Source organism: Salvia hispanica, chromosome 3 (assembly GCF_029641045.1).
Source record: "Salvia hispanica isolate PSC_SH4W2 chromosome 3, Shi_PSC_v1, whole genome shotgun sequence".
Classification (NCBI taxonomy): domain Eukaryota; kingdom Viridiplantae; phylum Streptophyta; class Magnoliopsida; order Lamiales; family Lamiaceae; genus Salvia; species Salvia hispanica.
This window is the reverse complement of record NC_142694.1, coordinates 35274640-35289035: the sequence shown is the minus strand read 5'-3', so window position 1 is coordinate 35289035 and position 14396 is coordinate 35274640. Positions and strand designations below refer to the sequence as shown.

The 14396-nt window shown below is 32.3% G+C and overlaps 2 protein-coding genes across 2 annotated transcripts; one reads left to right on the top strand and one right to left on the bottom strand.

Moving 5' to 3' along the window:
- Positions 1-1076: 1076 nt before the first annotated feature.
- On the bottom strand, positions 1077-2035 carry LOC125209867 (uncharacterized). The gene has a single exon (XM_048109443.2). The coding sequence runs from the start codon at positions 1826-1828 to the stop codon at positions 1226-1228; it is 603 nt and encodes a 200-aa protein (XP_047965400.1). The 5' UTR covers positions 1829-2035; the 3' UTR covers positions 1077-1225.
- A 5842-nt stretch (positions 2036-7877) lies between these two features.
- LOC125211832 (SNARE associated Golgi protein family) lies at positions 7878-10142 on the top strand. Its single transcript, XM_048111770.2, has 2 exons — positions 7878-8276; positions 9371-10142. Exons 1-2 carry the CDS (start codon positions 7954-7956, stop codon positions 9849-9851), a joined length of 804 nt encoding a protein of 267 aa, XP_047967727.1. The 5' UTR covers positions 7878-7953; the 3' UTR covers positions 9852-10142.
- The last annotated feature ends 4254 nt before the right edge of the window (positions 10143-14396 follow it).

Sequence of the window (14396 nt, the reverse complement as noted above, 5' to 3'; positions counted from 1 at the left end):
GATTTCCTGTTTCATTCTCGGCTGCTCTCCAATCACACAACCTAATCTCCTATTCACACTACACATCACGTCATTAATCACTATATACTATGCTGCTCAAACGTAAGGACTATGGAGGAGTACTAGAATTTCAATGTTTATCCATATTTTATTCTTATGGCAACAGCTTTTTAATACTACCAACAATTAACATAAAAGATGAAATATTCAATACTGGCACTATCAAATGAATAAAAAAGTCGGCATAAATTTCTTATTTTTTATTGGCTTCAAGATTAAGAAAATGTTTGAGTTTGTATAAAAAAGTGGATATAAAAAAATATAATGGAAGGTAACTCATATTTTTATAATTGTATAATTTATTTACTAAAATGTCAATGAAATGAATTAGTGAAATGAAATGAATTAGTGAAATATAAGATTTTTTTATTAAATATTGTAAAAATGAAATGAATATTTATTAGCAAACAAATATAATTGAAAATTTAGGATATTTAATATCGAATGAAGATAGTAGAACACTTGTGTTGTGTCCGCAACCCATATTCTATTTTACTTGTTTCAAAACAAATACTACTACTAATAAGAAAATGGATAATTAATTGTTTTAATCATGAAGTGTAGTTACGTTTAAGAGAATGGATCTCCTGCTGTGGCATAATCACACCAGGAGATGCCGTACAAAACGCAGCTTATTGAATATTAAACGCATATAATCTTCTTTCTTTTATATTATGTAAACATTATATTGATTTTTTTTGTTTTCTAATATTAAAAAATAAAAATATTGAAAAATATCGACAAAGAGCATTAAAAGCAAAAGACTGTAAATGGGTTTCTAATATTCAAAATATAAAAAAACGCAAAGAAATTAATGCTTTAACAGATAATGATAATGAAAATGCATAATAGAAAATGAAAGAAAGAAAGTAACCTCTGTTTAAAAAGGGAATATTTTATTTTCAAATAATGAGAATATCACAAAAATATGGCATTTTGTAAGTTGATAAGAAAATCAAAACTTGTTAATTTCATAAAACCTCATGAAACTGATGAAAATTAACCAAAATTTGCAAGCAAGAAGAACAAAAATTATTCAAAATTATGGTGTAGTATATGACATGTAAAATGAAGTAAGCTAAAATGACTGTGGATCGATTGAATCCTTGCTAAAAAAAATCCCTCTCCCTACCTGAAAAATCAAAAATCAAAAATCAAATTCAATTCACACCACATTCGATTTCGTCTTCCTCAAAATCTTCCTCTGCCTCCGCCCCTTCTTCTCATACACCGTATCCAGCTTCGGCTTCCACTGCCTCCGCCTCCCCACCAGCGCCTCATACTCCTTCTTCAGCTGCGGCGTCGTGCACACCCTCACGATCCGCCTCGCCGCCTCCGCCTCCCTGTGCCGCCGCGCGATCATCTCCTCCGTCACCTTCACCCGCAGCCCCCCCGCCGCGGTCTTCTCGATCTCGAACTGCGCCTTCCCCCCGCCGCGCACCAGCGCCGCGAACGACAGCGCCGATTGGAAGAAATTCGCCGGCAGCAGGAAGTAGTCGTGGCCGGGGACGAGGCGCTCGCCGCGGGAGAGCGCCGGCGTGATTTGCCCTATGTAGAAGGCGTCCGATCGGCACACCATGTGCTTCGGGAACTCCTCCATCAGCTCCGACGCCGTCACGGCGCGGTCGTAGATCGCGACGGCGCCGTCGGATTTGACGAGGCGGATCACGGCGGCGGGGGGAGGGTGCGCGCAGGGGATGCCGTGGAGGCAGCGCGGGAACATTATGCGGTTGAGGTTGTTGCGGCGGCGGTGGAGGTTTTGAGTCATCGGAGCAGAGAGAGAGAGAGAGAATTTGGGGGAAAATTGATTTAGGGTTTGAATTTAAATATGAAGGAAGAAGAAGAAGAAGGGGAATTGGGGAAGGAGAAGACTAGGTGGAATAAGTGGACTGAATTTGTATGTAGATTAGTTGTATCTATACAATATGGTGTGAGAGGGGAAAGAGGAGCTTCATTTTGGTGGAGGGACTGCTTGTAGGTGCTACAAATAGCAATTTCAACCAAAATATCTCAAATTCAAAAATTAAATACTCTCTCAATATAGTCATTTTATCATTTTGGTATGTTCCACTGTAATAGAGTCATTTTCATTTTTAAGTAAAAGTCAACACATTTTTCCACACCTACTTTATTCTCTATTACTTTTTCTCTCTTCATCTCTCTACCTTTTTCACTTTCCACTTTATTCCCTCTTTTCTTAACTCACCTAACACAATTTTTCTTAATCTCCGTGTCGAAAAGTTTCGCTTCCATTACTATGGAGCGGAGGGAGTATTGATTTTTGAGTTGGATTAGAGGTTTTAAAATCCAAAATATGAAAATATTTATATATATTTGTAGATTTTTGAATTTTGTTATTTATTTTTAAATTTTTGAAATTTTTGTGCAATTTTGGAATTTTGGATGGGATTGAATATTACAGTTCGGATTCTCGGATTTTGAATTTCGGTCAATTAGGATTGGAACAGATTTATTTTTCGTACAATTGCGGATTTTGAGATAGGATCGGATTGGATACCTCACTCTTTATAATAATTTTACTATTCTGACTTTCATGATGCGTTTTATTTTGAAACCATAAGGAAGAAAGTAATATTTATTAAATTAAATGCGGTGATAATAAAGTGAAAAGGATGATTTATCTATACATATTTACAGCGATGATACACACCAAAAAATCGTCGATTACAAATGTTGCAATGGTAGTGATTTTGCAAATTCAAAAACGGTAGATTACTAATATTTGAATCATAATTAGCCCAACAAAGGAAATGATGATCCTGATTATACGTCAAAATTGTAATTTAAAAGAAAAATTTTAAAGAATTTTTCTGTAGTTTTTGTACAATTTCCCAGTTTTGGGTCAAAATCACTTATTGAGTTTCAAAATTTCTTGAACTGAAATCGAACTTGATTATGGTTTCAAAAATTCTTGAACTGAAATCTAACCGATACAATATCATTTTTGGTTTAGCCAGTTAGAGAGGGTTCTAGTTTTGCCTATGGAGACTGTTCCAATCCAAAATCATTATTTGTAGACAATTTTATAACAATTTTTCCCTATTTCTTAATTTTGCATGAAAAACGCTCATCCACAATGGTCCGAACTAGTGTCCGGACTATCATCCACATCAGCATTTCTTAGTTCGGACTCACTAGTATCCGCCCTTTCAATTTTATATTTAATTTTAATTTTTTTTGTTCACAAATAATAAATAAAAACAAAACAAAATTAAAAACACATACATTACTTAAATTAAATTTATATTATCATAAAAATATAAAACAACTTATAGGAAAAAAGTATAAACAAAAAAATCGAATAAAATGAGATAAATATAATATAAGTCAAAATTAAAAACAAAATGATGAGTTTGTGGTTTGAACCACAACCTCTATGATTTTTCAAAACACATTTATCACTAGACTAAACATAGATTTTGTATTGAAATCAAACAATATTTTAAATAAAGCAACAAAAACTCTATTTTAAGTTTAAAACTAATTGTCCCATATCGAAATCACAAAAAAACCTTGAAGTTAAAAACATATATTTAAAACAACCATTTATCCCACATCGAAGTCACAATGAAAGTTGGAGTTGAAAACCTATTTAGTAAGAGTTTACTGAAGCAATGCAAAACATGCTTATCTAGTGTGAAGGATTATATTATGCTACAAAATATAATCTTTCACTAATTCACGGATCCGTCTATTTATTATGGATAGTTGTGATATTATAATAATTTTTTATTTTTTATTTTAAAAATTGTTTATGCTTATTAAAATAAAAATAATTTTTTATACTAATTAAAATTGATTTTTTTTTATTGTCAGAACCTATCGTGTGGCCTCCGGGAGTGGCTGGACGATAAGTCGGATGATGCAAGGCCGCCCCTTTGTCCATGGACGAAAGTTCGGGCGTGGCGATTGTCTACTCATTCATCCCCTACATTGGTAAAGTTGGGTGAACGATCTACTGGACGAGACCCTTGTCCGATCAATATGTACTGTATTTATAAGTGAAACATGATTCGAAGAAACACTATGACGGTTTCAATTTAGCTTATGGAGTACTCCCTCCGTTGCATAGTAGTGGAAGTATTTATTTTCGGTACGGAAATTAAGAAAAAAATGTGTAATGTATTAAATAAATAGATAATAAAGTATCAAAGAGGAAAAAAATAGAGAGAGAGAAAAGTAAGTGAAAAGAAATATGTTAACTTTTACTTAAAAAAAAAAAAGAAATGACTCCACTACTATGGAACTTACCAACATAAAAATAATTCTACTAACGGCGGAGGGAGTAACTTATACTCCCTCCGTTCTATAGTAACAGAGGCGTTTCGTTTTGAGCACTCATTTTGAAAAAATAATAATATATAGTTAAAGTGGAGAAAGAGTAAAGTAAGAGAGAGAATATTATAGATAAAACTCTTCACTACATTATTCTCTCTTACTTTACTCTCTCTCCACTCTAACTATTTATTATCATTTTTTCAAAACGAGAGCTCGAAACGAAACGTCTCTTGTGGAACGGAGGGAGTAAATTATAAGAGACGGTTTTAGTCTAAACCATAAAAAAATAGTTCAATTTCCAAAATTTGTACTGCCAATCCGATTTGGATTTTAACCATTGAACAACATTATACAGGGGAGAGAAGTGTCGATTTTATCGCATTTGTACATATGCTTTTATTTTTTGATTTATTAATTATACTACAAATTAGTGTATTTAGTTATACGCAAAAGAGTCCGCATTGCGTTATTGATATTGCTAAAATATTTGAAGTTTTATGTTTAATTTATAAGGCATACAAACGTCCCAATTTTGTTCAAACAGTGAATTCATATTGACTGAAAATGTTGCATGCTATATCGCATAATCTAATTTTATGACAGGAGTATCTCACTCATTGTTGTTAGACCGTTTCTAACCATTTGCACCAAATTCAAACTCAATTTTGGGCATACGTCACATCAAGAAGTAGTTTTACTCCAATAATTTACACCAAAATCAAAATTTACACCATTTTTTAATTTTTGTCTCACAAAAATTTTGCAGTAACACCATATTTGTTGTTGTTTCACAAAATACACAAAAAATGAATTTGAGTTTAATGTATGATTGAAGAAGATTTCTACACTAAAACTCATTTTTGGAGTATGGTCGGAGATAAGTCAGTTAGAGATGGGTTTGAATACTCTAATACGGTATCATTATCCATTTATCCTTAGATGAATAATAATTAAAATAGAATCTAATGAGCGGTCAATGATAAAGAGATGATTACTATTTTTTCTTGTAATGTAAGGTCACGTTTGGTTGTAAATTCAAAATTAGGGGCTTTACTTTGACTAGAAGCTTTTGTATTTGGCTATTTCCCGCCTTATAATATGTTTATAACCTAACAGGCCATTGTCTTGCCTATCACGATAAATAATAAATAACCGACACGTCATTCATTTAGTCCTATTGGGAGTAATTTTTTAAAATTACTTCATTTCAGTGTGAGCAACTTCTTATCATAAACAACATTAATTAATTTGTGACCTCGTTGATTCTTGTCCGCTCAGTTCAAAAGTCAATTAAAAAAATATTAATATGGAATTTGATATGATTGTATTTTCATTATGTTTCTAGAAGGGTATTGGTTTCTATAACTAACAATTATTTCACTTTTTAGTATATGATAGACCCACAATAATTATGAAATTTTGAAAGAGTATTTTAATTACATTACACTATAATCATAAAAATTAAAATATTACTACATCTGCCAAACAAATATACTAGTTTTGTACACTAGACTACATGAATTGTAAACTTGTAGTACTTAATACAAAATTGATGAACTAAGAGATACATAGATATATAGATAAAATGATTGATGTATTGTTAGTAAAAAATGAGATTATGAAACTTATTTCATTGAGAGTAACTTACTTCATTGATAAAATTAATTTTGATGAACGACTCAAAATAGAAAAAAGAATAGAAAAAAGAATGTAGACTAATTTGTGGATGTAAGTAGTAGTATTGTTTAATTAGCTTAGATTAGAGAATCTAATTGAAATTTATCTCATGCTTATTTCTATTTGTTTTAAGATTAATACCAATATACTACAATAAAAATAGAATTTTGGAGATTTGAGTTTTGATTTCAAACAAAAAATTGCCGAGAAAGCTGTGAAATGTTTTCTTATGAATGAATATGGATCCCATTGTTAATCAATGTATTAATGTTTATAGAAATTGAAAATAAGTAAATAAACATACATTAACGTTTTTCATGATATAAAAATGAAAACTAAGATACCTATTTGCTGGATATTCTATAGCATATACTCCTAGTTTTGATTCTACATGAGAACTGTTTGTGATTTATCTTATTAGCATTTAAATTTTGTTTTATATGTCTAAAATAAAAATGGCAAAACTGAAAATGATTTGAGCAGCCACTATATTTTTTTTTGAATTTTGACTATCCTATTCTTCAACTCCTATTGTATGTGCGTATCAATCATTAAAAGCTAATAATTAAAATTCAAAAACAGACAAAGGATAGAAAAGCATAAAAAGAGCAAACAAGAAGCATGAAAATGTGTCTCAACACATCATCTGCAGTAGTATTTGTTTGTCCAAATCTAATTCAACTTGCTGTGACACTAAAAGATAAAATTGAAGTCAGATTTAATATCAAAGAATCTCACATTTAAACAATCTGTACCTAAAGTTGAAGACTTTGAATTTGAAATGTAATGCAAAAAAAGTGGGCCCAAAAAGTTAGGCTGGGTTCTGTATTTTGGGCTTACCATCACCACATAAAATTACATTCAACAAAACTTCACATTACTATATTTTATAAGTGGTGAAGAATAACATCATCATTATTATTGCTGTTAATAGTATACTTACTACTTTGTTCATAAATAAATGTCTTAATTTACCGCACAAGTTTTAAGAAATACTAGTATTTAAAAAAAATTAATTTGACCAAATTTGAATTTTTTTTTATTTATTAGGCTCAAAATTGATGTCATGTTGTCACATAAATACACGTTTACATCATCAATACTTTACATATGCTTATCAATCAACACATTTACCAAAAATTATTATTGGAATTGAATTTTTTTTTATAAATTTCATTATTTGTCATTTAAGTTTCTAAATGTGCATGACAAATCAAATTTTCACTAGCCATTAATTAACCTTTTTATTTTATTGCTCCTTCTAAGTCTTTAGCATTTTTTACGCATTAGTTTATATTTGGTGTTTAAAGAAATACTACTATTGTAATACGTGTATATTCAATTGATTAATGGACGTATTTATAAAAGTAGTATTACATAAATTTTAAAGGCCAGTCATTTGAACTTGTAACCTTTAGTTCGAGCATCAACCACTACATGCAGACACTCCGATTGAACAATCTTTCAACTAGGAATGCATGCTTAAACAAGAATCATAAATTCAGTTAATAACTGGATTGGTAATTTAGTAAATCATCACAAACATGCGAACCAGAACCAACGTAATGGTTTAGGGGTTTAGGCAGTCTATTACTATCATGTTAAAAGTAAAACCCTTGCTGAGCTAATTTTATTTAATCGGACCATCAACCAATTTAAAAGTAAACTATTATTACTATATTTTTGTCCTCATTCTCTTTAAATTCAGTTATTTTTTCGCTTAAACAAATAAGCAAAATATCTTATAATTCAAAAAGGGGTTTTGTGGCATTTAACGCAAAATCGTGGTCTATTTTAGAATTCCTTAGAAGTCAAAGGGTATTTTGGTAAACAAAATCAGGAGCGGCTACTACACGCACGACACACAGTCACGCAAAGCGAAGCGAAGGAAGAACGCAGACTCTCAGGCGCCGGAAAATGGGTTTATTGGGCGGGCGATGGGGGACTGCGGTGGCGGTGATTACTCTGGCCGCGGCGGTGGTCATGAGGAAGCAGCTTGGCGAGCAATTAGGATGGGATAACTCCGCCATGATGCAATGGCTGAAAGAAATGTCCGATCGGCTAGGGCATTGGGCGATCCCCGCCTACGTCGGACTTCACACGATCACCTTGGCGCTTTGCCTCCCCTACGCCGTCTTCTTCGAGGCCGGCGCTTCGATGCTCTTCGGATTTTTGCCGGCGCTTCTGTGCGTCTTCACGGCTAAAATCCTCGGCGCCTCTCTCTCCTTCTGGATCGGCAGGCACTTCCTCCTATCTCTTTTCCCCAATTTTAGCCTAGTAATTGATACATTCGAAATATCTTCTGGTAACTTTAGCTGGTTGGATGATGTTTCGCTATTTTGAGTTGACTGCAATTGAGTAATTCTTAATATCTAATAGGAATTGAGAAATACAGACATTCTTTTCCTGCTTTTGTTGTTTGGATTTAAAATTCGAGCTATGGTTTTGATGGTTGTGTGATCTGTTACGTGAAGTGTTCAAGTTATGCTGTTAATTTTGTGTTTTACTGTTTCATTTCAACATAGCCTGTGTTCTACTGTAATTGAGTCAGCATATACATTACATATTTACATTCAGCTCATGTGCAGTCAGATATAGATTGTTGATGGTCTCTATATCTGATATTTGACTTAAATGGAGGAGTTTGTGAATTTTTATTCTATAGCTAGTTGTGATTGGAATGAAACGAAAAGATAATGAACACCTAAACCCCTAGAAATCACTGACAGAGGAGTTGGGGGTAGAGCCTCGTTAAAACCATTCCGGCAAAAACCTAGTGGGAGAAACGCCGCGAAAGGACAAGGAGTACTTGTCAGAATAAAATCCTTTAAGACGACAGTAACAATTTAAGGACTAGCATGATCCCACCAGCCATCTGTGATCGACTGTGTAGCCATATAGCTAGTGGTAATTGGAGAAGAAGCAAAATATTATTTAACCGAATGGAGCTTTAACCGAGTATGAAAGATATGGTTATCTGCTGTTTGCAATAGATATATGTCACTGTCATAGTTTCACGTCTGCTAATGTCGGCCGGTGTTACATTGTTGCCCATTTAAGATATTCTGTGATATCTTCTATATTTCGACGGGTGGGTGTTAGAAATATAAACAACATTTCAGTTAATGGCAGAACTGCTACCAAAACAAGTTTTATTTTTTAATTTGTATTTTACAATACCATTTTTTCGTTTCATATTCTATTCCCTTATTTGGCACACAAGGATCATTTTCTAGAAATGCGATCTGATTCGAATCTCCCTCTCTCTCTCTTTCTGGGTTGTGTGTGAAATTTCTAGCAATGTCATCTGATTTGATCTGTCTTTCCCTGACAGATTTATCTTTCGAAGTTATGGCTCTGCAGCTGAAAGGATTCAGAAAAATAAATACTTTAACATGTTGTCAAGGGGAGTTGAGCGTGACGGTTGGAAATTTGTTCTTCTTGCTCGATTCTCACCTGTACCATCCTATGTCATAAACTATGCATTGGCTGCTACTAAGGTTGGCTTCCTCGTTGATTTCTTACTTCCAACTGTCATTGGGTGCATGCCCATGATCTTGCAGAACACCTCAATCGGCAGCCTTGCCAGTGCTGCCGTAGGTTCAGCATCCGGCTCCCAGAAGTCTCAGGTTTGGTCATATTTATTTCCCCTTCTCGGGATCTCATCTAGTGTTCTTATATCATTGAGGATAAAAAAGTATTCAACTGATATCCTAACTGACGATTCTCCTGCTACCGTATCTGAGCCCTCCGATGCTCAGGCATCAAGTCAAGAGCCAGTCAATAGTAAAAGTAAGGCTTTGAAGGGAAAATAAACGCATTTTAAGCTGAAGTTCATGTGCAATATTTAGCTACACCCAATTTTACTTGGCCACTCTCTGTCGATTATGATCAGCCAGTCTAGAGTTGATTTTGACATGAATATATATACTCGAATGCTGCTATGAAATTCGTAGAAGAAGAAAAGATACAGCGACCCTGTAACTGAACTCAAATCGACGTATCTTATAAATGAGTCTATATATTCGAGTTGACATTTGAAGGTTTAGGCTTTTGTACTTGTACTATGTGTTATTTAAAGAAATGGAATTATGTGTTCTGGAACATTCTTCTCTTGTTTCTTCTTCTTGCATATTTGCTGTATCTTTATGTTTCGTGGTTATATGGGTTGAGTTTTTCTTAAAGTTTCAAGTCTATATTCTTATCTTCTCGTTTCTTCAGGAATATATATGTTTGTCTACTTGGGTCATATTTATGGGCCTCAAAAAACACACACGCACACACACTTTAGGGTGGTATTGGTTAGGACTTAGGAGATTCACGTTGCCTGCTCGCTGGTTATAAATAGAGTAAATGTCAATTTTGGTCCTAAACATATGACCAAAATACGAATTTGGTCCAAAACATTTACTTTTTGAAAAACAGGTCAATAACAAATGAAATCCTTGTTGGAGTGGTCCTTTTTTGATGGTTCCATTAAAAAACTAACGGTCATGCCACTGTGCAATTAGCGTTGACCGCTAGTTTTTTGACGGAACCGTAAAAAAAAGGACTACTTCATCGACATTTTCATTTATATGGACCTGTTTTTCAAGAAGTGAATGTTTTAGACCAAATTCATATTTTTGTCATATGTTTAGAACAAAAATTGATCTTTACTCTATTGTTATTAACCGCTTTTGGATATTGGTGTTGGAAACTTGATTTTGATTTTTGAGTGTGACCTATGTATGGTATTGGATATTGGTGTTGGGAACATGTAATTTAGTTGTTTTGAGATAACTTCAACCAATTCTAAGATTACACCCAAGTTCGAACCCAGCAAGCTAAGCGAACCCTTCGCAGTCCCGGTTTCAGTTGTTGTTTTGGCGTCTCTCTATAGTCGTTAACCGAGCAAATACCTAGGTCCACACACTTTCACATAATAATATTTTCTTGACTTAATTTATATTAAGAAAATGTTATCACATGATAGGCGACTCTCTAATACATGTAGAGCCCATAAAATTTCTTGTCTTATTACTGTAGTGATGAGTTTTGCAAAGAAACCTAACTTCATTTATAAAAATGCAAGCTCAACAAGACAATAATGACAACCCCTGTCTGTCCCTTCTATATAGTTGTAGTATGATAAGGTGTAAAAGTGCAATTAACTAAGCTTGTGAAAACATCTAGAAGAAAATGTTTTATGTTGCAATATCATTGAATGAAATTGTTATTCTAGTCCAAAATAAAATACTACACTAATGAGAGGCCATCCACAATCCATGTTTTTTAACCGCTTTTCCTTTCAGTATTCATAGCCCTACACCACTTTTTAATTTCTATTCATTTCTTATGTGTTTTATTTATTAATCATTATAATTATATTAAATTTTATAATTTAATTAAAATATGAAATTAATTTAAATCTTAATTTTATCGAAAGCCGAAAAATACCAGTTGAAACTGTAAAATTATGTACATTATGCAAGCGAAAAAAATATATAGTCGAATGAGAATCTATAGTTGGTGTGACCAATCGACTAGATCGTGGCATCGCGCAACGACTCGTGTTGCCCTCGGAATGGTTGAAGGCTCACAAATTTTGTTATAATAGGAGTAACAGATTTCATTGATTTTCGCACCATAATAATGCAACGAAACAGCTTGAATCTGGCTGTTGTTGCCAAGAACAGAAACCCTAATGAGTTGGTCACATGGAGAAACTATATTCTAATTTTAGAATCTATGGGAGAGATCTAAAGTTACGTTTGCAAACGTAACTAGACAACTTGATCAAACAAAGAAAACATCATTTTTTTTGTTTCTTCCAACAGAAACAATTGTTATTCAACCCAAATTCAATTCTAATTATAGACAATTAATACCACTCCATACTTTTTTTTCATCATTTTAAGGATAGAAACATGGCAATTGTCTGGTTTATTTTTATATAATTTCATAAAAGGATGAGCTGAATCCTTACTGGTCTACTGGAACGAACGCCGAAAAATAGCTGGAAGAACATATGATCTAAATGTTCTAGCGACATGCATGGTTAGACGCAGAAAAATTCATTCGTGTGAGCTATATTTTATAAATTTTATTCAAAAAATATTTTTTATTTATTTAAATCATTAGCTTTTATACACTATTTACATATATTTTGAATATATTTGATGAGTCTATACAAGAAAATAAAATAAAATAAAATAAAATAAAAGGTTTAGTAGGAGCTGAAGCCCCTTGAGCTCTCCCACAGGGTGACATGAAATTGTTCAGTTTTAAAGGTGATTGATAAAAAAGAACTAAATTAGTTACATACCAATTTATGATTCGGTTTATTTTTCAAATGATACATTGACTCTTGTAAATCATTATTTTGATACGCAATATCATATATAGAAATACATTTATTTATTTGATACGCATAATTTTTAGACAAGCTCGACTTATTTATGCTTAACACCTCGAATTATTAGATTCTGTATAATATTTCAAATTCAATTTTATCTATATGCTCTTGTTAAATGGAGCAATTATTTTGATACGCAATATTTGCACATGAATTAAGAGGTGAAAACTGAATTGATATGATCTGGTGCAGGGTTGTATTGTGATAATTAATGTATGGTGGCAGCATTAATGAAAGACAGCTCAATAATCACCAAATTAATAATGGGATTTGCCAGAAAAATAAACAAAGAAATTGAAGTTATGAGCACTCAAGCACATGATTTTGGTTTTGAAATAGAGCTTTGCAATTTCACCTTGCAATCAATTAATTATAAATCATCGCACATGACTCTTACCCAAACCACATCCGTTGTGCTCCATATATCATTGTTCTTGAAGAAGTGTCTCATTTAGAAAATGAAATTTTTTGTTCCATAGTCATATTTCAGGAGTATATTTTTGTAAAAGAATAATGCCATTCTACCCATCATCCTTAATGCAACATTCTATATAATAAATTGATGTAATATAATGTTTTTATAATAGTATTTTTTAAGAATGATAAATATCAAACTAAATTCTATATTACATTATTAACTTATCAAAAATACTCTGAATTATGAGAAATATTTAATTAAACCCAAAATTTTAAATTTGTTTGAAAAATATTGATGTAACTTGTCTTTTTTTTTAATACGAGAGTATTAGAACACAAAAAAAAAATTATAGTGAATACAAGTTACGACAAAAAAATTATAGTGGCATACAATAAGTTACGACAAGATCTCTGATATCGAAAAAAGAAGAGTGATATTTTGATATAAAGTCGGTAGTCTAAGGTTTAATTAACTTATGATTTGGAACTTTTTTGATAAATTAGATTATAAATTAGGGTTTAATTTGAAATTTTTATCCTTCTTAAACAATATTATCAAATCAGATTATTATATAGGAAACACGAGCGGTAGTGAAATAGGTCAACCTGCTGAATGAAGAAATTGTCATATTACTGTTACTTTAAAATAATCCATGCATCATGGGAGATTGCCAACTCAATCAGATCTTGATCATAATTAGGGAATAAATACCGATAACCGAGGCCCTTAACATAAAAACTAGAGAGAGACTCACGTGAGAACGAGAGAATATCGAGAGTGGATACAATATTTTTATTTTTAATATGCACTCCTCCAATTGAAAGTTGAATATTCTTTTTTATTTGAGTGGAAAAAGAATTAAAATTGAAATGATGTTTAATTTTTATAAATATCACACTTTTAGTGAGACACTTTAAAAAAATAAAACGCATCACTTTGAATATGACAGAACGAAAAAGTATTGTTAGATGTGGAAATAATCAAATAATGTAAGTGTTTCACTAAAAGTAAGTAGAAGACATGAACATGTTGTGTAAAATATAGCACTAAGTGGAGTATCATTTATTTTGAGTGTGACCAGTAAATCAAGTATCATTTTTATAACATTTTAAATATTTTTAGAGACTATTTCTATGAGTGTTTGTAAGATAATTCTCCTTCATCTAATAAAATGGAGCTTTGAGACATCGCAGAAGTTAATGGGGAACTATTATTAGTCTCCATTATTGAAGCAAATTAATACTCATGTGATTTATGCCGTATATAATTTAGCATTGATATCATACAACATACATTCCAAATTTCCATATGTAGCAGCGCACTTTGTGAATAATAAACATTAGTTAGATATGGAGTAGTAAAAACTATTTATTGGGGAATGATAAATCTCATACCTTTTTTGATATGGTTACAATTTTTTTTGGCAACTTCTGAGAAATAAATTTGTACCAACAATCTTGAAATAGTAAATAATTTGAACAACCCTTAACCGACAATGTATTATGCAATTGATATGCGTCTCTTCACGTGACACATTGAATTGCA